Source organism: Epinephelus fuscoguttatus, linkage group LG20, assembly GCF_011397635.1.
Source record: "Epinephelus fuscoguttatus linkage group LG20, E.fuscoguttatus.final_Chr_v1".
NCBI lineage: Eukaryota > Metazoa > Chordata > Actinopteri > Perciformes > Serranidae > Epinephelus > Epinephelus fuscoguttatus.
Window position 1 is genome coordinate 28,609,882 of NC_064771.1, and position 26,783 is coordinate 28,636,664.

The following is a 26,783-nucleotide window of genomic DNA, read 5'->3' on the forward strand; positions in this document are numbered from 1 at the left end:
TTGAGTCATTAATCCATGGGTGGACTCTCAGACAATGGGTCCCTGGGCACAGACACGCAAAAGGCCCCACCATCTCTCAATTATGGTCTCACTCTGAAGTCATTGAAATCTGGTGCTTGGGCAGTGACTTGTGGCGTCAGAAACCAACGAAGAAAGGCATCCCTTAATGCTGGCATTATACGGGGCCAGTTGCCATTATAGTTAAACGGCACCCTACGGCGTCAGGGGGAAACAAGGCAGGACAAGGATGAAAGTTAAGGTGGCAAAAGTTCGACTGGGGCGGGCCAGAGCGGCGGTGGATGGGTCCAACAAACATCGACTTTCACCTGTAAGAGTGGTGCTCCCGTCCCGTAAGATTCTAAAGCCAAATCCTGTTCTTATTTTCTAAACCCAACCACGTGCTTTTGTTATTGAAGGGAAAAAAAACAACATAGTGCTCTTATTTTGAAAGAGACTGTATGTAAAGTTAAATTTCCTGTGAAAAGAAAGAAGACAATGCATGTAACAGGCAAAACTTGACACAGTGTCCTAGAACGTCAACAACCAACGCACCCAGGGTACCTTGCACACTGTATGTGGACGTGCAAAGTCCATGACCAAGCGTCAATATGTGACGAGGTCGGAGTGAGAATGTGTTGTCCTCTCCTACAGAAGTAAGACACACAATTTGGCCCACTCCCCAATTGTATTTCAACACCTATCCGTTGTTCTTGAGTGCCACATTGCCCCACAGAACAGCACAAGGGGTAATATGTGATCATATTTCTTCAGGGAGAGCAGTTAGTTACAGTGTGGGCTCCATGTTTACTCTTATGTATTACAAATTCCCCTCAGGCATGAATAAAGATTCCTGATTTTGATTCTGACATTCGCAACGTCCAGCAACACTCATCGAGTCTGTTTACTAAACACCAGTGTACCAGTCTTGGCAGATTGTCCCATTTCTTAGGGGAAGTTTAAACGATCATATTTTTGGGAACAATGAAAGCGTGATTCCAGAGAGAAGCAGACAGAGGGGTCTACAGTCTGTGTTTGAAGGATATATCCAGGATGTCAAACTGACTCAGCAGCAACAACAGGTTAAAAAGACAAAGATAGTTAGAAGCTAAAGCCGAACTATAGGCTACAGATCACAGTGGAAAAGTGAACCACCACATCACTGCTGATTGCCACACAAGACAATGAATATAAAGGGAAACTTTGCTGATATTGAACCAGCTGTGTGGCATCGCAGTGTGTGCAGATGAACAGTGTTTGGCTTCCCCGTGCTGCTGCCAGCACCTGGACGGGCAGGGATCTCCAGTGGAAGTCAAACGACATTCATGTGATGCCACAGAGCTGGTTGAATATCAGCAGAGTTTTCCTGCTTCCCTTCACTGGTTCCTGTACAGCAGGGTCGGTCTTTGTTTCACTGTTATAATCATTAAAAAGCAAAAGCAGCATGTGTATACATTCAGTAGGCTATATCTTCAGTAGCTAGCTAGCTAACCCCAGAACAAAAACTCATGGCGAGGCATCATTTCATAACTATGGTCCACGTCTGTGGAAAAATGCAAACTGAAGACGTACCTGGCTTTTAACTGAACTATCTTTTTATTTTATTCAATTATTATCAATTTAATTTTATTTAATTTTATTTTAGTTATTTAATATTTATGATTATTGTGCATGTGTCACGTTCAAAGCAAAAATGGCGAACACTCACCAGATCCAGCTTCTCAGATGTGATGATTAGCCGCTATTATCTGCTTTAAATCATTTTAAATTAAATACTTTGAGGTTTTGGAGTGCTGACTGGACAAAATAAGACATTTAAAAATGCTACTTTTTCTGGGGAACTGGAATAGACATGTTTCACTGTTGTCCGATATTTTAGGAACCGAACATGAAATAACTGGCAGATAAATGGATCGTAAAGATGATTGTTAGCTCATTTTTCACTACTTTCTGACATCTTTTATAATAAACAGGTATCAAAAAAATAATAAAAACATTGATAAATAAGAAAAAAATAATTGCTTGTCGCAGTCTTAATGTTAATATAATGTTTCAGCCAACCAAATTCAAGCATTTATATTGTTGTACACATGGTTTAAATCACAGTGAATTGAATTTCTTTGGGTTTTGGCTTGCTGGTCACACAAATCTAAAGATGTCTGGAAGTGTGGTGGTCATGTTTTTACTCTTTTCTGACATTTTATACTCAAAACAATTAATTGATTAATCAGAAATGTAATACATCCATTAATCTATGGTGAAAATAATATTTAACTCCAGTCTGAATCCATTTTGTTTTCTCTCAAAATGTGTGGAGACGTGTGAGGTTTTGTACCTCTGTCATCAGTGTCAGTAAAATGGGTCTTATTAAGGTGTTAACAACATTACATATTAAGGGAATGAAATAGATTTTCTTCACCTTTAAGGTTTTCCAGCAGTGGAAATTATCATCCCTGATGGAAAGACGCCCTCTTGTGGACTTTTCCTGTATCTGAAACTTTTCAGAGAGAGAACTCCAAAGCGTTGATGCGTGCCAGCAGATTTGTCAGTGACAGGGAGGAAGTTTGGAGGACATTTTGTGGCAAAAATAAACCACATCTGAACACAAGTTTGGGGTAACTGTTGGCTGCAGGCAATGACCAAAACAGTGGGAGTGTAGGTGAAACCACAGATTAGACTGTGACAGAGAAGAAAGTGAGTCAGCTGGAAACCTGACTACATGTGAGATTACTGTTGGAGATGTTTAACGGATCAGATTCACTGTCAGTCAGGAGGATCTGATCTCAGTTTGTTACCTGCAGTCACCAACAGAGAGCAGCAGAAGACAGGAAGCACACACGATGATTTGCAGCTTGTTCAGAGCTGCAGGAGAAGATTGAGTCAGAGGCAAAGTTTAATTTGGTTAATTATGTTTCTGAAAGTTAATTTCTTCCATAAATGTATTATCATCGAACAGAAGCAGCTCTGATGGCAGTCAAGAAGCTGTTTTTTGTTCTGCAATCACATAAAAACAAGTGTTTGTCACGAAAACTGTGACTCCCAGAAGCAAAACTGACATTGAAACCAGAAGTGGAAAGTGAATACATACTCTCACCGGCCACTTTATTACGTACACCTTGCTAGTACCAGGTTGGACCCCGTTTTTAATCCTTTGTGTCACAGATTCATCAAGGTGCTGGAAACATTCTTCAGAGATGTTGGTCCATATTGACATGATGACATCACACAGTTGCTGCAGATCTGTCGGCTGCACATCCATGATGTGAATCTCCCGTTCCACCACATCCCAAAGGTGCTCTATTGGACTGAGATCTGGTGACTGTGGAGGCCATTGGAGTACAGTGAACTCATTGTCATGTTCAAGAAACCAGTTTGAGATGATGTGAGCTTTGTGACATGGTGCGTTATCCTGCTGGAAGTAGCCATCAGAAGATGGGTACACTGTGGTCATAAAGGGATGGACACGGTCAGCAACAATACTCAGGTAGGCTGTGGTGTTTAAACCATGCTCAGTTGGTGCTAAGAAAATATCCCCCACACCATTACACCACCACCAGCAGCAGCCATCTCAGAAGGAAGAATTGCACTTTAAAATTCACAGCATTTTTTGGACATTCATTCATTTTCTGTAACCACTTATCCTCTTGAGGGTCATGGGGGGCTGGAGCCTATCCCAGCTGACACCGGGTGAGAGGCGGGGTACACCCTGGACAGGTCACCAGACTATCACAGGGCTGACACATAGAGACAGACGACCATTCACACTCACATTCACACCTACGGACAATTTAGAGTCACCAATTAACCTGCATGTCTTTGGACTGTGGGAGGAAGCTGGAGTACCTCGAGAAAACCCACGCTGACATGGGGAGAACATGCAAACTCTGCACAGAAGGGCCCCCCGCCCTGGGTTTTGAACAAGGCCACAGACAACCATTCACACCTATGGACAATTTAGAGTCACCAATTAACCTGCATGTCTTTGGAGGAAACCAGAGTACCTGGAGAGGCTCCCCTTCCCCAGGGTTCAAACCAGGAACCCTCTTGCTGTGAGGCAACAATGCTAACCACTGCACTACCGTGCCGCCCCATTTCACAAATAATGTAGCTATATTATAAGATTGGATTATAATCACTGATGTGCATCACTTTAATGTTGTAACTGGTAAAGGTGGGGAGCGTTTTACTCTGCTGGGTAGCTTGTAAATTTCACTTAAGGATCAATAAAGTCTCATCTTTATCTGTAATAATACAGGATACAATCTGTAATACAGTCTGAATCTGTAAAGTAACTAAAGCTGTCAAATAAATGTAGCACAGATAGTGTAATATTTCCCTCTGTAAAGTGGAGCATATATAAATATTGGTATATAAAATAGACACAATAAGCTCCTTCTCAACCAGTTACTACATTAAAATGCTGTTCACATGTCATATAACACTGTCAGGAACCTTTCTGCTGCATAATGAATACTTTTACTTTTGATACTTTAAATATATTTTCCTGAAAATACTTAACTTTTACTTTTTTAATGCAGAACTTTTACTTAAGTAAAGCATCTGATTACTTCTTCCATCCAGCTTGAGTTTTGTCCCTCAACATTCATTTTCATCCCACTCAGGTCAGCACACTTTCTCCTGTTTGTCTCTCTGTCTCTGTGTGTCTCTGTCTCCGTGACGTGAGTCCTGCAGCAGGACATCACCTGCTCACCTGGCTGAGGGGCTCATGCTAATCTAAAGCCGATTAGGCTTCTTATCTGCTCAGCGCTGGTTATGTGCTTTGGGTCCAACAAAAATACCACGCAGAGTTGGCCTCTTTACCGTTCCTGCTGACTCTTCACAGCCCCCCATCTGCTCTCACTGAGCCACGCTGGCTTTGGTGTCCTCGTTCCTCATGAATAGGTGGATCTCAGTTTTGTGGTGGATTGTGTTTCCAGAGAATGGTTGCTGTTTATTGATACATGAGGCTGAAGGGATGAAAGGATTTGTTTTGTGCATCTTTAGAAGTCAAAGCTCATTCAGAGCTGGTTTAAGGCAAAGAAATACCAATAATTTCACCAATAAGTCACTTGCAAACACATGTGCACGCACTACAGTGTTTGTAAATGCATCTGGTGCAACCCCTCCCCCCCGCCCTTACACTGGACATGTGAAGAGTCATCCGATGTCCATGTGAAAGCAGTAATGCCATAATTGCCCTCATCCTATTGACTTAATCAGGAACCCTGCGGCACTCACAGCATGCCTCGCCTCTTGATCTCAGGTTTGTGTGACTGAAGGTCGAGACGTCCTCATTTCACTGTCGAATCACATCTCTAAAATCCTTTATTTCTTTTTTGTACAGTCGTCATAATCTCCTCTTCTACACAGACTCACAAAGCCAAAAAAGCAAAAAAATTGGAAAAAACTTTACATGTATTTTAAAATAAAAGATTTAGCTTAATTACATTGTTTTTTTTAAAAAAGTTAAATTTTTTTTGTCATCGTTTTCTACACTATGTACAAAGACAGCAACCCAGTTGGTTAGAATATACATACATGTGTGTCAATATACAGGTACTGAATGCTTGAGGGAAACACCACAGAGGACCTGAGATTACAGTACAGGGGTCACGAGCCAAGATTTAGCTGCCAATTTCAGTCGTCCTCCACGGGGTTGGAGTCGGCCCTGCCTCTCTCCAGGGCTCACATCCCAGTTCCCGCGCCTCACTCTCCGACCACGTGCCTCAACGTTCATGCATGATTCAAACCGACTCATTCAATTGATGATTTTACTCCATCTCAGGAGCTTATCCCGTCGTCAGTGGGGACAAAGGTGGACTGGAGTATAAAAACAGCTGAGTGTGGGGGTTAAATTTGTTTGCTTTGTCTATGTAAAGAATCAGCTACGAGCCAAAGTGCTATAGACAGGTTAACAAAAATAAAACACTGCATTTCATGGGCTGTAAATATCTTCCATCTGCACCTCCAACAATACAACGGAAAAATTACATATTTACTTGTGATTGCAAAGCATCCGACATTTATCAATACATATCACATTTACTTAAAATGTTGACAAGATCCAAACCCCACCGAGTGCTGGAAACCAAAATTCTCTTTTGAAGAAAGCTGTGGAGCAAAAGTTTTAGATTTGTTTGGTTGGGGGAGAACCAAAAATGAAAAATGAAAAACATAACTCACCCTACACATTATCTTTCTCTATGTTTGAATACACAGTTTAGAATTATTAATGTAAGAAGTCCATTCGAAAGGAGTCCGTTTAAAAGGCGTTCATAGCCTAATATGTGTGTGTTTGTGTGTGTGTGTGTGTGTGTGTGTGTGTCTACATTATGAATGTTGGTAGAAAAACGTAGTAATCACACAGGTCCCCTTCCTCTCCTCCTCAGGTGTGGGAGTGGTGTCAGTTTTTGCAGAGGGGGACAGCTCAGCTCACCGTGGCGACCGCTGCCTCGCCCCCCTCCTCCACCTTGCTGCCTTTGCCCATGGCCTTCATTTTGTCCATGATGTCGGTGAACGTCTCCTTCACTGTCTTCTCCAGGATCCAGCCCTCGCTCTCGCTCTCCGGGTCGTCGGGGTTAGCCAGGGTGGACAGGGAGCTGTTGACGTACTGCAGGCCGATGGTCACAGCAACCTGTGACAGACAGGAACATGTATCAGTCACTACAGACATGTTTTAAAGGCCTGTTTGTAACACAGAAGATCAGAAGATGAAGAAAACTCAAAAGGACAAATAACTTCATACAATCTGCAAGTCAGAAATGCAGTTTATCGATGTTTCACTAACTAGGATACAATAATGTAATATTGAGGAAAATAAGAGACACAAGTATTTAGATTTGGAGATGGAAAAATGAAATTTCCTAAAAATGCAATTCAAAAGCTCAATTTGAATATATTTTTTTGTCAATGTTCAGATCATTCTAAAAACAAAAGTTAAGGTTGCTCAAATTCAAATTCAGATCCAAAAATCTAATAAAATAAAATAAAACAAAATAAAAATTAAATAAGATAAAATAAAATAAAAATAAGGTTGTTCAAATTTAATCAAATTTAGATCCAAAAATTCAAGACTCAGAATCTCAAAAAATAAAATAAAATAAAAAATATTAAGTTTTCTCAAATTTAATCAAATTCAGATAAAAAAAAATTCAAGTCTTAGAATTTAAAATAGATAAAATAAAACAAAAATAATAAGGTTGCTCAAATCTAATCAAATTTAGATCCAAAAATTCAAGACTCAGAATGTCCAAGAATAAAATAAAATAAAATAAAATAAAAATAAGGTTGCTCAAATTTCATCAAATTTAGATCCAAAAAATTCAACTCTTAGAATCTAAAATAGATAAAATAAAATAAGATAAAATAAAAATAATAAGGTTGCTCAAATTTAATCAAATTTAGATCCAAAAATTCAAGTCTTTAAAATAGCAGTTCCAGCCAACAGCCCCTCCCTGCATACCGTCCCTTCACACTTGAAACCGTCCACCCATCAAAGGCAAAAAGCCCCCCCAAAAAATCTTAAATTAAAAAAAAAAAAAAAAAAAATTATTTTAGAAGCAATCTACAGGCTAAAAATGTTGACTCTATGATTGGAAATGTTAAGAAGTAATTAAGACTGACTGAGAGCTCAGGCTCCAGGAAGTGGGTCTATCCTCATCACCTCCCTGATAGATTAACCCATTACTCCATCTCTGAGCCCACTATCTGTGTCAGCATGAAGACGCTTGCATAACTGCCCTAAAATCAGGGATTCCTCTGACTGTGGGTCAGATCAGCTTCAACGGTGTTGCCAAGTTTTTAGAGCAACTCTTTGTCTGCTGGATTTCTGGGAGAAGTTATCTAAATGACGCCGTCCTCTCGAGGTGACGCAGGGACACACTGACTATGACAGACTTCGAGGAATTATCTGAACGCTGTTCTGTGTAGTGGTGCTCAGATTCTTGGACCTTAACAACAACAACAACAACAACAACAGATGTTGGCAGTGGAAGCTCAGGGGAGAGTTGACGGGAGGCGAGATGCCATTTGGCTGCTATAGGATTAACATTCAGGTAGAAAGTAGCAGGTGAGATGCTGCAGGTAAGCTGCACTGGGGTCCATGCCAAAGGTGCTGCAGGGTAACCCCAAAGTAGACAAAGAGGATCGAGTTGTTTGGGAAGAGGATGCAGCAGTGGAAAGGAGGGCGGCGATGGACGTGCCAACTGGGTCAAGGCTTTGCAAGTTTATACACGAGCTCTTCACCTCACTGCTGCTACCGGGTGGTCAGAGTCCTCACCTGACACAACAGCTTCACTGAGCCCTCTCTGAATTCATCAGAAGATAGCTGAACATATTACGGTATCATCAGACTCCTCCTCGACTCATACATGAGTTTCCTTAATGTGACTTCACTGTGCAGAAGTTTGACACTAGCAGGTTGGTCTTTCTTTCATCAATGAACGTTTCTTTTGAATTCAAGATCACTTTGTCACATCATAGTTTGGTAAGCCAATCATGGTCCAATCAGGCCCCCGGGAAAGCAGCTCAACCTTACGTGGAATTTATATTTCTGCGTTGAATCAACACCGTACACTACACTGTAGCCTGATGTGCACCTCCCCAGAAATGTAACCACAAGTTTCTGTAAGCTGAAAGCATTTCCCTCATTTCCTTTACTTTAATTTCACAGATAAGAAACAATAAATTGTGAAGACAATAAAGCCTCCACAAAAATCTCCGCTTGTCGCTAGGCTAATTTATACAATGTAAAATACCACAGGCTTGTGCTAATAACGTTAGCATGTTATATTTGTTTGGAAAAACGTGTTTAGTATAAGACAGTTGTTTTGTCAGTGAACCTTGTGAGTTGTAATGGAGCCGCATTATGTAACATTACTTTTGTTAAATGTTGCTGTTGTCCCTGGCTTCATATGAGACTAGGAAATGTTTGCTAGCTGCTAGGCTAATTTATACAACGTAAAATGCCATAGGCTTGTGCTAAAAACATTAGCATGTTGTATTTGTGGGGAAAATGTGTCCAGATAAAGACAAGTGTTTGTCTGTGAATGCTGCGAGTTATAGTGAAGCTGATTTGTGTACTTGTGTTTGACATTGTCTCTATTAAGCCATGTTTAATGTGTGTTTAATGTGTGTTTTGAATCAACTAAACTTTACAGCACTTCACAGAAACCTCTGACCGACTAGTGTTTTGGAGGTGTAACTGCAGAGTGACACAGACGCACCACCGCACAAATATAACTGCTCACAATGGTGTAGGCAACGTGCGTAGGCTATGGCGTAGGGTTTGCATACAAGTATAAATCCCACTTTACTGACAATTTTTCCCAGTGGCCACTCATGGTATTGCAGTGAATAAATCCTGTAAAAAATCTGTAAAACTGTTGAGTTACGAAGCTTTTTATCATAAATGTTTGATCCATGAAGGTTTAATATTCCTCAAGCTTTCCTCAAGCTTTCCTCGAGCCGAGAACAGCAACATAAAAACCTGTGACGTCATCGCAATGTCAAGTCCATAAGCTAAATGGGAACTCACAGGTGAGGGCAGCGGGAGACATACTTCTGAGCATATTCAGTGGGCTGAATACCCCAGAAGTAAACCCAGACGCTAGAAACTTCCTCTGGCATATGCACCAGGCTAGCAGCTCCATTGGAATGAACAGGTGCCATCTTGGCGTCCTGTATCTAGATATTATTATAAATCTATCGTTATGACTGAATGACTTTGAAATAACAGAGTAACATTTGTCATAGTACCATTAAGTTCTGTGTGAAACCGCTCAGTGAACTACTACTACTATTACTGTCTCACAAGTTATATGTCACAAACACTAGCTAACTAGCTGGAACATTGCTAAGTTACCTAGCTAGGTCCACGCACAAATGTCATGTTATCTTACCTAGAAACTGTTTTTGGCGTATGCACCAGGTGAGCAATTCTATGGGACTGAATAGGCCCACGTTTGGGTTCGGTATCTAGTTATTGTTATACATCTATGAGTCCAATATGTAACTGACACAAGAGGAAACTTGTGTATGATCCTCGCATAAGGAAGCAAGTGAGCTTCCTTATGCAAAAAGTATTTCTATGTGTATTACATGTCTTAACACAAATTCTGTAAGGGTCACGTTTCATTGTAAAGTGATGGTTAGCCCTGTTTTAGTGGGAGACAGTCCTGGAGGGTTCCACGGAAAAGCTCAAGGAAGCGGCTGTGCACTGTTTTTAGTGAAGGTGGGGAAGTTAACCAAACATGCTTTTTGCCAAACCAACCTGTTAGTCTTCATCCCCAAAGTCTTTTGTCTTGGAAAGTCAAAAATATTGCTTTAAATTGCATCTACAGAAGTGTGATGTATTCACTTGGGAAGAAAAATTCTGCTCTGTATTTCTATATTAACACAGTTATTATCCAGATTATTCAGAACAACAAGAACAGATTTTTGTTTCCCAGACAAATGCATTACACTTCCAAAAATTTTACCTTTGTTTTCAGATGTAATATGGGCCCATTTTTGCCCTTTTTGGACACTGTGAAAAAAACAACTACAACTCAAGCTTAACTTAAGTACCAATGTTTCTGCCTTCAGGCCTCTGAGCATAATGAGCCCATTACAGCTTTGCAAGCCATATGAGGCACAAAAGACTTTGACTAGAAAAGTTACATACTCGAACAAATGACACACATGTGATATTTATACTTCATCTGAAGTGTTTTAAAACACTTCATTTTCACAAGAAAAAATACTTCAACTAACTGGTTGGTTTGGCAAATGTACATCTGGTTCCCCACCCCCATTATAGTGCAGCAGGACCGTGGGCTCAGTTGCCTATTTCGATTGTTATCACTCGATTGAATGGGCATTATCAGTCAGCCTCATAGAAATGGATTAGAAGGGGCCTGCTACACCTACTGGAACATTCCCAAAGCTGTTATCAGCACATTAAACACCCATTGCCATTGGGAGCAGATTATTTAGGTCTCATCGCTGATACTGCGTGATTAGATTTAGAAAAAACATCACGGTGTGGGTTATAATAAGCATGTTTGTTATGTAACGTGAGCAACGTGATGTGACATAATGTGACTTGCTTGCTTACGTCAGTTAAAATAAGTCAGTGCTGATTTTTGGTTTCACAATGGACACAAACCCCGGTCTCCTGGGTGAAAGTCCTGTTTTGTTTATCGCTGTTATAACGAAATCTGACTTCCTCCTTTGCTCCCCTCATAATAACAACGACTGCGACCTTATTGTAGGTGCAGCAGGCCCCTTTAAACCTCTTTAAATCTGTGAGGCCGATAACCGGTGATCATGCCCATTCGATCAAGTCATAACATGGAAACCAGTTAAATGATGGTGTCGGTATTCTACTGAAATTTGACATAATTGAGTTAACATTACTGTTTAACCAAACTCTTCAACATAAGATGGAAAATGATCACATTTGCGTGAATATTTGTGTTGATGTATTGGCGGCCCTGACCTCCAGCATAGTGACCAGCACCACCAGCGCTCCGATGGTGTTCATCATGCCTCCGTAGTAGGACAGCATGGCGTCGCGGCAGCCGCGCTTCCACACGTTGAGCTCCTCCGTGTAGTGGTCGTAGCTGTAGTGGGCAGTGTTGTTGGTCATCTGGTGCTGGATGCAGGGTCTGGGGGAGCTGGGGTTACAGCAGCTGAACGGGACTCCGTCCATCAGATACTGGCCGTCCACGTTGCTCCCGATGCGGCTGAGATAAGAGGATGAGGCAGAGTGACACGTTATGATGGGTGGGAGGTGAAAGTGAGCTAAGCTTAAAGGTCATGGACTATATTTGCAGCCTGTGTGAGCTAAAATTACTTAAAGTATAATTAGTGGTTGTTACAGTTTATTGTTGGATTTTATCTTTTCAGTTAGCGAATACAATCAAATTGAACCACACTCTGCTAATAAGCACAGGACGAGGAAGTTTTAGAGGCTCTACTTAAGGATATTATGCACTCCAATACAACAGGACACATTGTTGCCTCAACACTAAGCAGTAAATCAACATCTCTCCAACAGATATTAAGCATAAATCAAACACTTGATGCTTGACACAGGTCACATTATTGCAGAGCAGATGAAGTGGTTTATATTGCTTCTATCGTCCTACTTGTTTATTACTCTTTTTATACTGCGTAAACCCTGAGCAACACTGACACTGATGTACAACCATCAGTCAAGAACCACCATTAAAACATAACTGACTGTGCTCACTGATACCACCTCTACACGTCAAACAAGTACAATAAAAGTCAGATTTCACTTTAAAGGGCTTGACCCAGATCTCGACCGCTGTGATTGATGGATGGTAGCAGGTCAGTGGAAAGACACGATAGGATCAGTAAGACCTGAGCAGGTCCGATATGGATCAGTGATTTCGGGAAACATCAACATCTCATTAAGCCCAAAATAACCACCCAGTTCAGACTTTGATCAACGCTACAGAACATACTGGAAATATGACACTAAATAGGAAAGTACTTACTGAGACATCAGTTAGAACGATGGTTGTAGGTCTAAACCAAAAGTCGACAGGATATTTCATGTGGACAATGAACTCAAACACTTGATCTAACATCATTAAATCTTGTGGTATCTTAATGTTGTAATTGTATTGTTGTTGCTGTTGTTATTGTTGCGATGACTTGTTGTTGTGTTGTCTTGCTATTGTTGAAAATTGAGATGAAATTATTCTCTGTTTCTTGTCCAGGGACGACAGATGAAAATGAACTTATAGCTAACTCTGGTGCAGCTAAGTGGCTGTGCACTGTCACTGTTAAATAAATAATAAGTAAATATGTTCTGGAGTTGCCTGAGGATATCACATTATTGGAGCAATATTTTTCAGGCCTTATCAAGAATGATAGAAAGACCTTTCATGGCAGTTCCAGAAACTATGGAAATAGTAAAAACACAATATGGTATCGTGTGTCTGCCCACCAGCGGGAGGGAGGGTTGTTTTTACTTAACTGGAAACAAAGAACTGAACAAACACACCAGCTGAATTTTTTGTGTCATTTTTGCCCGGAAATAAAGACAAAACAAGGAAATCAGAGATGGTGATACTGACAATTTAGTCAGGCCAAGTAATTTACTGCCCCCTACAAAACAAGCACTTCCATGATGCTATGGTAAATAAATAAATAAATAAAATACAATAAAACATTCACATCTGATAGTTCAGTTCAGTTCAAATGCATTTATCTCAAATGGGCAATTTGGTTTCACAGCCTCCTCAAGTTAACGCAATAAAATAGAGACAAAGATGTTCAGAATAGCAGCAGCACTCGAACGTCAACGTGTCAGAGACAACAGATGAGCACGAGTCATAAAGGATGTCAAAATTCGGCAACCTTTTATAGACCACCTCAATTATATCATCTATTTTTTTTTCCTTTTTTTAAACTTTATTTTAACCCGTCTTTTTTAAAGTTCATTTTATGCTGTCCACTATCAGTATGTGTGTGCTTGTATATAGATGTGCATATGTGTACGGTTTTATTGTAAGACAATGAACGCAGCTCCAGAGAAAGACAGAAAGATGGCTGTACTGATATTTAAAATTTGGGTTAAAAGAGAAGCCTCTTTGAAACTGAAAATGTGACATCAAAAGATGTCCCACAAGGACACCACATCAGTTTTACTGTCCAGTGTTATTGTAATGGGATAGCTGGTGTTTATACTGAGTTCAAAATCCTGTCTACAAATTGTTCTATTGTGCAGTGCCGTCCTTGAAGTGTTGCCAGCTCCTCAGCTGATTGGACTGGACACTGATTCTTGAAGGATGTGGATGCTGTAATCCTTGAGATTAAACACTAACGACGACGGTTTGCCGACGATCTAAACTGTCCCCTTCACAATTGTCCTCACAAACCTAACTGGAGCCTGTCGCTGAAAAATCAGTGCAGATATGAGCAGGTTGACACAAAGAGGCCACACATCAATGGACATGAACTTCTAATCCCGTACGGGTCTTTTGACCTTTTGTTTCTTTTTCTGTTTCTAATCACCTCCTCAGGTCCCTCCTCCTCAGCGTTATCCATAAAACTGCCTGGTAACCTCCTCCACCCTCACAGCCCCCTGTGCCACATCCCCATTGCTGTCACCATTTCTGTGATGCTAATCCTTAGTGGATGAAAGTGAATAATGCACCTGCTGACCTACCTTCACCTCAAATCCACTTATACTGAACTGTAACTTTGTATGGACGACCCCTAAAGGACCCCACCTTGATACCTTCAGGTTCAATGACAACCTCTTTAAGCCGTCACACATTCATCTCTCTCTTTTTTTTTAAAGATATTTTTTGGGGCTTTTTAGCCTTTAATTGACAGGACAGACAAGTGTGAAAGGGGGAGAGAGAGAGGGAGTGACATGCAGCAAAAGGCCACAGGCTGGAGTCGAACCTGGGCCGCTGTGGCAACAGCCTTGTACATGGGGCGCCTGCTCTACCACTAAGCCACCGACGCCTCACACATTCATCTCTAAGTCTTCTACCTTTTAAGAGATTATCATACTTTTTTTTTTGTCACTTACTCTTTGACTTCCTTTGCGCTGAAGTCCAGGTAGCGGTTGCTAACCCACTGAATCTCAAACCAATCTCTGAAGTTGTCATTTCCGCAGCAACGAAACTCCATCTGCATCAGGTCCAGGGTCCTCTTCATGTAGCAGCGTCCCGGTGTGTCCGTGTCCTTGTAGAACTTCATGCCGTTCCTCAGCCCCTCGGCCAGTGTGAACTGCAGGGGGATCCTCATCAGGAAACACAGCAGGGCCGTGACGAGCAGCAGGGCGTTGAAGCCCACACAGAACATCAGGAAGCCCTTCAACATGGGCTTCCACTTTACGAACTTGGTAGGGTCCAGGGAGTCGTAGCACACTTTGCCTCCGAAGGCATTGATGCCACAGGCTATTAGGCCCATGAATATGAGCAGGTTGGGCAAGAAGTGGCTCTCGTTGTTGTCCATAAGTTCCGAGCGCTTTCGCAGCTCGATCTTAAAGAAAAGGCCCATGCTGAAGACCAGCACGCCAGCCATCACGGCAAACCAGTACATGAACCAGACTGTCTGAGCGAGCTTTACCCGCTTCTTCAGGTCAAACTTGACCAACATTAACACCATGGTTCAACCTGTGATGTGTCCTCGCCTGTGAAGAAGGGAGTCAAATGATGATCGGCAGGAGCTCCAAGGGGTTCTTTGCGATCACGGTCTCCTGTGGCTGGTCCGTCAGCTCAACCTGTAATCCATCCCACAGCGAAACAGCAGAGGTGAAGAACCCAGGAGGACCCGGGAGCAGTGCAGGAGTGTTATTTCTTCAAAGTTAACTCCTCTCCCATTGTGACAGAAACCTTAAATTTCACAAGGCGTTATCTCCCCCAACTTTTTACCGGTTTTTCCCTCGTTAACACACAGGTGAGGCTAATCGTGATGTTCCACTCTCCTGGAGAGGTGGAGGATTGCCGAGGATCCTCATGATTAAACTCAAAGTTGCAGTACGTCATGCTAAGCCCCTGTAAGCAGCCTGATCCAATTTGCCGAAATCCCTCTACACAAGATGAGCCTGATCGTAAGCCGCTGCCAGGGGCCATAATTGGTTTGAGCGTTCACGTGGTCATCATGGTCGCCGTGATCGAACACGCCGGGGGAGCGGTAATGGCATCAGCTGAAGCCTGACAGAGACCATCTATGTGCTCATTCACAGGTGGGGTCCACAAGTTCAACACACACCGGATGTCTTCACAGTGGAGCTAATCAAGCCCCATTAACCCATTCATAGAAACAACAGAGCTCTCAGGCTCACACAACAACCCCTCTAATATCACTGAATACGGGATCGATCATTTATAACACCACTAACTAACTAACAATAAATATAAACATACAACAAACTTCATCTTACAAGCTAATAAGTGCATTTAAGTGCTCTAATTGCAGAGCCAGCTCTACACATAAACAGATATAAGCAGTTGGGATGGGCCCTTGGTCTAGAAAAGATTTTTTTTTAATGAACGAGAGACAAAAAAACAAATTAAAAGTGATTTTTTTGTCATATTTGCCAACAAACAGAGACAAAACAAGGCGCTCAATGATGATATTGACAATTTAGTCAGGCCAAGTAATTTCGTGTCCCCTACAAAATAAGCACTTCCTTGATGCTGTGGTGATAAAATAAAATAAAATAAAACAATTAAAGCTACAGTTCCCTACAAAACAAGCATACTCATGATGCTATGGTGATAAAAAATAAATGAAATAAATTAAAATAAAATATCATAAAAATAATTAAAGCTACAGTCTCCTACAAAACAAGCATTCCCATGATGCTATGGTAATAAAATAAAATAAAACAAATAAATAAATAATGATAATAATTAAAGCTACTGTCCCCTACAAAACAAGCATTCCCATGATGCTATGGTAATAAGAAATAAATTAATTAATTAAAATAAAATAAAATAAAATAAAATAGTATAATATAATATAATATAATATAATACAGTGGTGGAAAAAAGTTTTCGGACACCCTTAAAATTTTACACAATCTCAAATATTATCATGAAATATTTGTGGAAAAATCTTTTTTGTGTTTCAAAAGGTGTGGCTGCATTAGACAGATACAAACAAATACAAATTATATTTTTTTGTTTATTGTTTACAAGAAAAACTAACAAAACTAAATTCTTGACAGTTTCAATATGTCAGTTCTCAACATTGTCGGTATCAAAGTCAACAAATAACAGAGAATGTGTTCAAAACTGAACAAAAAATAAATAAACCATCACATCATCAAATTAATATTTAGTAGTCCTGCCATTGGCACGTAGTAGAGCTCTAATCCTGGCTGGCATGTTCCCACGAGCCTTTCACACTGTTGAGGGGTAATCTTGTCCCATTCTTCTTGAATTACTGCTTTTAATTCTTCTAAATTCTTTGGTTTATGCTTTGAAACAGACCTTTTGATAATCCACCACAGATTTTCAATGGGGCTCACGTCCGGGGATTGAGCTGGCCACTCTAAGACCTGGATACTGTGCTCCTGCAGCCAAGTTCTACTGGCCTTGGATGTGTGGCAAGGGGCATTATCTTGTTGAAACATCCAGTTTTTACCTCGACGGAACAGTGCACGCGCAGAAGGGAGCATGTGGGTTTCGAGAATGGTACAATACTTGGTAGAGTTCAATGTGCCATCACAGACAGTGAGATGACCAACACCAGCAGCACTCATGCATCCCCAAACCATGATACTGCCTCCACCATGCTTGACAGTAGGTACTGTACATGCTGGAGATAATGCTTCGCCTGGCCTTCTGCGGACCCTCACATTAGTAGGAGGAAGATAAAGCTGGAAACTGGACTCATCTGACCACAAAATCTTCTTCCAATTCCTGGCTGTCCAGTTCTTGTGTGCCTGGGCCCAACGACGCCGGGCTAACCTCTGTCTCTCATTGATCAGGGGCTTCTTGATAGCCTTGTCGGACCTTAAGCCATGATCTAAAAGCTCGGCCACGTACTGTGCGGGTGGAACACTGGACACCAGTTTGGTTTGACCACTGCTGCTGAAGCTCCTGTGATGTCATTCGGCGGTTTGCCTGCACATGCGGATCAGGATGCGGTCATTTCTTGCTGAAGAAACCCTTGGACGCCCAGATCTTGGTTTGTCTTCCAAGCTGTTGGTTCGTCTGTATTTCTGCAGAGTGTATCCAACTGCTGAAGGACTGCATCTGCACTTCCTGGCTATCTGGCGGCAGCTGTACCCTTCCTGGCTGAGAATCTTTATCTTCAGGCGTGTTTCCTGCGTTAGGTTCCTTGTTTTAGCCATTTTTGTGTCTGAAGAACTTTCAGATGTGCTGGCTTTATGTAGACACGAAGCTTGGCAACAAAAATTGTGTCTTTTAATAAAAAGAACGATCTTCATCACTGGTACCAAAATGACCCAATACTCAAAATTTCTTATGTATTTTTATGGAACCAATCAATTTTAAGTTTTTAATGGCTTTTTTAGGATTTATTTAGTATTTTGGCTGTGACTGTACTAAAAGAAATTGCACTTGAAGACCTAAGAGTGATTCTTAATGCAATATTTCACAAATGCATGGGGTGTCCAAAAACTTCTTTCCACCACTGTATAATATAATTAAAGCTACAGTACCCTACAAAACAAGCATCCCCATAATGCTATGGTAAATAAAATAAAATAAAATAAAAACGATAATAAAAGCTGCAAGCTGACAGAGCCGTCCTTTTCTATGACAGTCAGACCGTGCACACAGGAGTGAGATGATGTATCCGTCATAGAGTGTGGGTGCTGGAATGACCCATTTCACATTTTGTACCACTTCCTGTGTCCACTATCACTATCACTATATTACATCATGTTGCTGTGAATCGATTGTCGACCCCATCATGCAAATTCAGGTAAATGAAAAGATAATTGTCTGACATGTCTTGTGTTTAGTTGTACTGTTGTGTTGGCTAAATCACTATTTTGGATCTCGAATGTGTAGCTACGAGGTGTCTGTGGATATATTGAGTTGGGTTGAGTTGAGGATAATGTTTGCTTTATTTACAACACACACATTGGTTTAGTGTCATGCGAATAGGTTACAACAACCCCCCCCCCCCAAACCAAATCCTGTTCAGGGCCCCCAGAGGTCTAGGGCCAGCCCTGTATTATTGTCTTGTTGTTGCGTGCTGTGTTGGCAGTGAGAATCAACACTGTGTTCGTCACAATCACGAGCCAGATACTTATGCTGACCACAGCCAGGTCCTTCCCTGACCTGCCTCCTCTGACTCCCTCAGACTTCACTGTGGACGACATGAGAGCTGCAGCATTGTTTACAGCAGCAGCTAAGCTCAGGGCTTGTTGTTTCTGCAAAATGCTATTAGAGCATTAAAGGCACAGTCCCCTCTTTTATTACATCATTCATCCAGCCACTTTTTAAAAACTTTTTTGTTGTTTTAGTTTAGTTTTACTGTTTTCAGTGGGTCTCATTCGTGAAAAGTGAGTAAATCTGTGTGTAGATTTGCACATAAAAGCCTACGCTATTAAAAACCTACTGCGGATTCAGGAACGCCGCGGGAAACTCAGATTTGATCGTAAACACATATGTATGATCATGAATGCCAATCCATCGTAAAGTGACAGCGCACTCTCGGTAATCAGCAATTAGCATAAACCAGAGATGGGGACTCGAGTCATTGTGACTTGTGACTTGACAAAAAATAAAAGACTTGAGACTTGACTCAGACTTGGAAGTTAAAGACTCGGGACTTGACTTGACTTGAGACATGATGACTTGAATGACTTGAGTGTTATTCACATCATGTTTTCGGTTAGAATATAAAATTAATAAATTAATTTAAAAACTAATGTCGATTACCTGGTAGGAGCGCAGGCTGAGAATGGCGTTGTCATGATTGGATCACTACCCTGTCAATCAGTCATGCCCTCTCTACGTACCTTACGTGTTTATTGGAGAAACAGGCCCTCTTATATCAGATAGGCATCAACATGTCAGCGGGAGGGGTACCGAGAGTCATCGTCTTCGGCTTTCAGAATTACCATTATTACGGCAAAAGATGAACAGCACAGTGCAAGACATGTGGCATAAACATCTCGGACAGCCAGGCGACAACTTCAAACTTTGTTCGTCATTTGAAGAGCCATTCTGCCCAGTTAGCGCTTGTTAATTAGCTAATATTATCTGGTTAGTCGGTAGTCAGCTAACGTTAGCTTATACCATACGGGGGTGGGGTGGGGAGGTGGGTCGGTTTGGTGGAACTTGTTTTTTAATTTATTTGCTAACATTAACACAAGAAAACGTGAGCGAACATTCCAACCGGTTCATCACAAGACCGGCTGTACATTTTATGAACGAGCAACACAGAGTTTAATGAGCTAAATGGGTGATTTTGGCCGCTGCCTTGGTTAGTGTATGTGTGTGTGTGTGTGTGTGTGTGTGTGTGTGTGCGCGCGCTCACGCATGGGGGTCGTTCCTGCAAAGTAAACACTGCAGCGAGGAAGTCAATGTTTACTGACAGTTACTTAAATCTTGTCTTTTCACTTTATTAAGATCAGATTCTGCAGGTAAAATTACAATAATAAGGTGACTTGACTTGACTTGACATAACCTGTGACTTTACTTGCCCAAGAAAAAATGACTTGGGACTTACTTGAGACTTGAAGGTTAAGACTTGAGACTTAAGACTTGCACATGTGTGACTTGGTCCCATCTCTGGCATAAACCCCTGCCCATGAATATCCAATGACCACCATATAAGGAGGTGTAGGTGCATCCAGTCGACCTGTCAGTCATGGCGCAAAGAAAGAAAGAGAGAGAAAGAAAAAAGAATTTTTCCGAAGCGGAGATCGAAATAATTTTGAAGTGGACTTAAGAAAAAACATTTTATTTTCTTCAGTTAGTAGTGGAGTGACAGGGACAGGCAAAGCGGAGGCCTGGAGGGAGGTAACAGATGCTGTTAATGTTGTCTCCGTAGTACAAAGAACCATGTCAGAGGTGAAGCGTAAATGGTTTGAATTGAAACTGGAGGCAGAAGTGCATTAGCACACACAAAAAATACAGCGGTCACCAAACAAACAGAAGATTCATTTGTGGGAACAGGAAACCAGAAATGTTCTGTGCGTAACGGATAAACTCGAAATCAGTGATGGCTGTCAGAATGTAGAGCTATTTAACATTTATTTTAACAAATGATATGGATAACATATAGCCTACAGCAGTTTTGTATGCATCGTCTTCAAATTATTTGAATCTTAATAGCCTAAAGCTCTGTTTAATACAACGTAAATTAAACATTTTTCAAATCAGATTTATTCATTCAAATGATCAAAAAGCCACAAAAAAACAAAACAAAACAAAAAACGTGTTGTCTCAAATAATTCTTTCAGCTGGCGCATGCTCCTTCGTAACTCCCCCACCTGCTGCTCCTGCTGCTCCTGCTGAACCCAGGCACCAAGGCCGAAGAGGCTGTGATCCGGCTGTCCTTATGGATATTTTTATTATCATCATTCAACATGTAGAAAGAGCGTGTAATCTATTGAGTCGATTTACATAGATAATTCATAATCATGAATCTAATCTGGATCTTAAACCTGCTAACTGCCAACTAATTTAACTAAATGTGTTATATTTTTAATATTTTTGTCATGTTTAGATGACGTGTTTCAAAGGCATCTGTGTGTTGTGTACATAACAGAGTGCAATATGAATTAAAATTGTAATTTCCAGTAGTGACAAGCAATATTTATGTGCTTTACTAAATTTACACAAGCACTACGAGTGGTCAGGACCAGGAGTAGATTTTGTTAGTAGCTACGAAAAGATCGGAGCTACTAAAATATTGATGAATGCGAACATGCACGTAAATTTCCATCTGCGAACAGTTTACACACAAATTCCTTCTGCTCACGTTTCATGAATGAGACCCAGTATGTTTTGTTTTAAAACTTATTTTTTTTAACTTTTTTTGTTGTTTTAGTTTAGTTTTATTAGCGTTAGTATGTTGTTTTATTTTATTTACTTTTTTTGTTTTAGTTTTGTTCTACTAGTTTGTGTTTTTATTTTTTACTTTGTTTTAGTTTAGTTTTTCTAGTTTTAGTATGTATTTGTTTTGTTTTATTTACTTTTTTGTTTTAGTTTTGTTCTGCTAGTTTTAGTGTTTTTATTTTTTACTTTTTTGTTGTTTTAGTTTCGCTTTTCTAGTTTTACTGTTTTTATTTTTTGTTGTTTTAGTTTAGTTTTACTAGTTTCAGTAATTTTTTTAATTCTATTTTATTTACTTATTTTGTTTTAGCTTTGTTTTTATTAGTTTTAGTGTTTTTTTTTTTACTTTTTTGTTGTTTTAGTTCAGTTTTTCTAGTTTTAGTACGTTTTTATTTTTTGTTTTAGTTTCACTAGTTTCAGTATGTTTTTATTTATTTATTTTATTTTACTAGTTTCAGTATGTTTTTATTTGTTATTTTCAACTTTTTGGTGTCTTACTTTAGTTTTACTGGTTTTAGTATGTTTTGTACTTTTACTGTTTTTGTTGTTTGGATCTGCTTTATATTAATTTGTCTTGTTTTGTAAATGGGCTGGTTATATTTAACAAGAAAATTAAAAACGAATCATGATCATTGATATAAAACACCAGATACAAACATGTTGTTGAGCAGGAAGACTCTTTATTTGCACCTCATTTCAACCGCAGTCACTTTTAAATGTCCCTGTTTACAAAGTACAGACTAGATTTAGTTACATACTGGAGGATCAGAGCACCACTGAAGACTTTGAGTGCTGTTCAGGGTTGGAGGTCTTCAGCTGCATAAAGGCACGTAATTTCAGCACGCGGCTCATCATCTGTCCTTTGTTCAAGTATTCAGATCCAGTATAATGAAGACTGATTGTGTAACTGGTTTAAAGCTGTTGAATGTAATAATGATCTGAACAATGCTTTTAATGATACTAATTATTATACCATGGGTTTCAGGGTTATTATCAATAACAAAAGGAAACAGGAAGCAGAAAAATACCAGCGTTTGTTAGTGAAAAGAACTTTTAAATGTTCTTACAGTGAGTCACATTCTCTTCTTTTAATAGACAGACAGCTCTGAGGTCCAGGTGGTTGAGTTACTGTGTTCAGATGCAGATTAATGATCATGTACTTTTTGTGAATATAACACAATGGCTAAGCCGTTAGCAGAACAGTTTCACCCTCTGACCTTAAAATATTCGATTCCAACCAGAAGTGAATTTGTTTTTGACACTGGAATATGTAAGAATGAATCAGCAGGAGCTTAACAGTATGTAAAACTCTGTATAATCACTACATACTGCAACCTCCAAAATGACCATGTCCTCCTGAGACCCGAACTTTCGTTAGTCCGTATTTTTAATTTCTCCTAGTTATTTGGGATCAGTAGGACCTGATACGTATAAAAAACAAAATATTGTCAATGATAATAAAGTCCCAATGTCCTCAAACGAGACGATAATAAAGTCTCAATGTCCTCCAATGAGACGATAATAAAGTCCCAATGTCCTCCAATGAGACGATAATAAAGTCCCAATGTCCTCAAACGAGACGATAATAAAGTCCCAATGTCCTCAAATGAGACGATAATAAAGTCCCAATGTCCTCAAATGAGACGATAATAAAGTCCCAATGTCCTCAAACGAGGTAACAATAAAGTCCTCAAACGGGACGATAACGAAGTCCCAATGTCCTCAAACGAGACAACAATAAAGTCCCAGTGTCCTCAAACGAGACAATAATAAAGTCCCAATATCCTCAAACAAGACAACAAGAAAGTCCCAATGTCCTCAAACGAGACAATAATAAAGTCCCAATATCCTCAAACGAGACAACAAGAAAGTCCCAATGTCCTCAAACGAGACGATAATAAAGTCCCAATGTCCTCAAACGAGACAACAATAAAGTCCCAATGTCCTCAAACCAGACGATAATAAAGTCCCAATGTCCTCAAACGAGACAACAATAAAGTCCCAATGTCCTCAAACCAGACGATAATAAAGTCCCAATGTCCTCAAACGAGACAATAATAAAGTCCCAATGTCTTCAAACGAGACAACAATAAAGTCCCAATGTCCTCAAACGAGACGATAATAAAGTCCCAATGTCCTCAAACGAGATGACAATAAAGTCCCAATGTCCTCAAATGAGACGACAATAAAGTCCCAATGTCCTCAAACAAGACGATAATAAAGTCCCAATGTCCTCAAACAAGACGACAATAAAGTCCCAATGTCCTCAAACAAGACGATAATAAAGTCTCAATGTCCTCAAACGAGACGACAATAAAGTCCCAACGTCCTCAAACGAGATGACAATAAAGTCCCAATGTCCTCAAATGAGACGATAATAAAGTCCCAATGTCCTCAAACAAGACGACAACAAAGTCCCAGTGTCCTCAAACAAGACAATAATAAAGTCCCAATGTCCTCAAACAAGACGATAATAAAGTCCCAATGTCCTCAAACAAGACAAAAACAAAGTCCCAGTGTCCTCAAACAAGACAATAATAAAGTCCCAATGTCCTCAAACAAGACAACAATAAAGTCCCAATGTCCTCAAACAAGACAATAATAAAGTCCCAATGTCCTCAAACGAGACAACAATAAAGTCCCTATGTCCTCAAACGAGACGACAATAAAGTCCTAATGTCCTCAGATGAATACTTCCTAATTGACAATGTCTTAGCTTGTTACTGTTGCTAAAATTGGTCAAATTTGTTGCCATATCAAACTACAAACATTATGAATCATAAATAAACAATTTTTAACCATAAACTGTGATCAGGTTTTGGACCATGTCCACTTTTGTGTCGGGATCAGCTGCAGACTGACTTGGCAGAGATGGCTGCCATCTTATTTTTACATGGATCAGTGTATTGTGCTCTGACTACCAATAGATGGCACAAAGAAGTGTCCGCAAACAAGGACAACAGGTCTAAGTTAAACAGAATGAAGTATAAGGTGCAGGAAACCCATAATATGATGTCCTTAAGAGGACACAGGGTCTCAGGAGGATAAAGCTGAATCGCCATCAAATTACCATCAAAACCGTCATGACTTCTGGCTAGGTGTACCTAATAAACCGGCAACTGAGTGTATATGTAGGGCAAACACACAGGTTCAACTAAGAGTTTTGATGAGAATGCCTTACATTTGATTTTTAAATAATTGTGAGCAAGATATGTTCCGTACAAGACGTTTCACAGTTTTATTTAACATTTCTGAACTGAAAATACAATACCAATATATCTGTGATAAACTAATACTGGCTGAACATATGTACCAATTTTGAGATACCACAGGAACAAATAGGCATTAGTGTTAATTTGGAGAGTCCAGTTTTCTCTGTGTGCAATCATCACTCAGTTTTGCATTTTGCTTTTTAGTTTCAACTGTTTGCTCAGTGTAAGCAATGACATATGAGCTGCGATAATCAAAACTAGAGTTTAAATTTGGCAAACAGGTGGATACACCGTCTCAGCCGAGTCCCACTGTGATTTTGGCTGATACAACAGGTGGATTTTTAACCTCATCATACAAACTGCTCATTTGCCCTGCTTTGAGTTACATCTGCCAACAACTGCTGCACTAAAAATTAATGTAAGTGCTGTTCATGGACGCAAATGATGATTGTGAACTAACATGAACAAGACTACATGAGTGTATCTGGGCTAACACATGCTCCTTTGGAAAATGAATAAGAAGTTTGATTCTAGGGGTCCCACTTGGTTCTCCTGTCTGCTTCTGGAATAACAGTCCAGTTTGGGGACGGCGTCCCCGCAGCGAGCCAGTTGAAGTCATCCACCTGGCTCCAGTTGTTCCGCTCCTGGTCTAAGCCAGACACGGCGAAGTCCTCCTCCAGGGTGGGATAAGACCAGGAGAAAGGGGCGAAGCTCACCCCGCTACAGTCCTCTATGATGGCCCGGCTGGTGACGTGCAGATACACCTGTGTGTCCGCGGTGTTGTGGGTCCGTAGTTGCTGACAGGGGATGGCCAGGGTGCTGTTCCTACAGTGATCCAGGAACACTGAGCTGGACACAGGTCCGCACAGGATCTCGCAGCTGTCGATGTGTTTCAGGTGCAGCGTGCTGGGGGAGCCGAACAGACGCACCTTGCAGTTGGTCAGGTGAGTCAGCAGCACGTCTCGTTGCTGGATCTCCTCAGCTGTCTTTGTCAGAGACATGTTGTCCATGTTGGAGAAGCCGCACTGCTCTGGGGCTGCGGCTCCGTCCACCTCGGTGCCACCAGCATCTGCAGGTACGCCTGCATCAGGTGTGTCTGACACAGGTGCAGGAGCTTTATCTGCTGCCTTGGTTCGAGCCCGGAAGGTGAACTTCTTCTTGGGCAGAGCCTCCTCTCTGATCTCAGTGAGGGAGGTCTGGAGTTTCTGCAGAGCAGCCTGGGCTTTGCTCAGCTCGTACTGCGTCAGAAACAACAAGCTGTCGTTCAGGAACTTCTGCAGCTGGAGCGTTCTGGCCGTCGCCTCCTCCAGTTTCTGAGTCACCACAGCCCGCTCGGCTCCGGAGCAGCCGGACAGCAGCTCCTCGATGGACGCCCGCTCCGTGTTGAAGGTGCTGGAGAAATACTCGCCCTTCTCCTCCGCCACAGACCGGCTCTCTTTAGCCTCCCTCCTCCGCTCGGCGTCCTCTGCTCTCGCCTGGTGCCGCTTCTGGAGCCGCTCTTGGATCCTGGCTGCACCGCTTTCACCGGCAAAACCGTTCTCCTGACTCACTTCGGCCATAGCATCCATGTTATTGCACTGTCAGATGTTGCGGAAGTGATAACGGAACACTTTCTTCTTCGTGGCTATTGCGAGCCAAAGTTAAAGCTGCTTACCGCCACCTGCTGTATCGGACATGTCAGGGCAGTTAAAAAATGAATTAAAAATCAAATATAATCAATCTATTTAGGTTTTATTAACATTTAACCCACCAAAATGAAAATATTTAATTAAAATTGTTGGTAATAGTTGAAGTGTTTGTCCCAAATATTTGAATACACTGCCTAATTTTAACTCATTTTTATCTTTGCACCTTTTGCTTTTTTTTTTAAAATCAAAACTTGTAAAACAAATTAAAAAATATATATATATTTTTTTATAAAATATTTAAAAAAAAAATTAAATAATGTAGGAATTCATGTTCCTTATTTTCCTTTACTCCTTTCTGTATCCTTTATCATGTTTTATATTTTATTGCTCTGTAAAGCACTTTGAATTATGTATAAAATGTGCTA

General features: G+C 40.7%; 2 protein-coding genes across 2 annotated transcripts; both read right to left on the reverse strand.

Annotated features, from left to right (window-relative positions):
• Nucleotides 1-5,480: 5,480 nt before the first annotated feature.
• Nucleotides 5,481-15,299, reverse strand: prph2a (peripherin 2a (retinal degeneration, slow)). Its single transcript, XM_049563109.1, has 3 exons — nt 14,555-15,299; nt 11,477-11,723; nt 5,481-6,631 (listed from the first exon to the last, which is right to left on the reverse strand). Exons 1-3 carry the CDS (start codon nt 15,133-15,135, stop codon nt 6,425-6,427), a joined length of 1,035 nt encoding a protein of 344 aa, XP_049419066.1. The 5' UTR covers nt 15,136-15,299; the 3' UTR covers nt 5,481-6,424.
• A 6,716-nt stretch (nt 15,300-22,015) lies between these two features.
• On the reverse strand, nt 22,016-26,332 carry tbcc (tubulin folding cofactor C). The gene has a single exon (XM_049563108.1). The coding sequence runs from the start codon at nt 26,296-26,298 to the stop codon at nt 25,261-25,263; it is 1,038 nt and encodes a 345-aa protein (XP_049419065.1). The 5' UTR covers nt 26,299-26,332; the 3' UTR covers nt 22,016-25,260.
• Nucleotides 26,333-26,783: the final 451 nt, after the last annotated feature.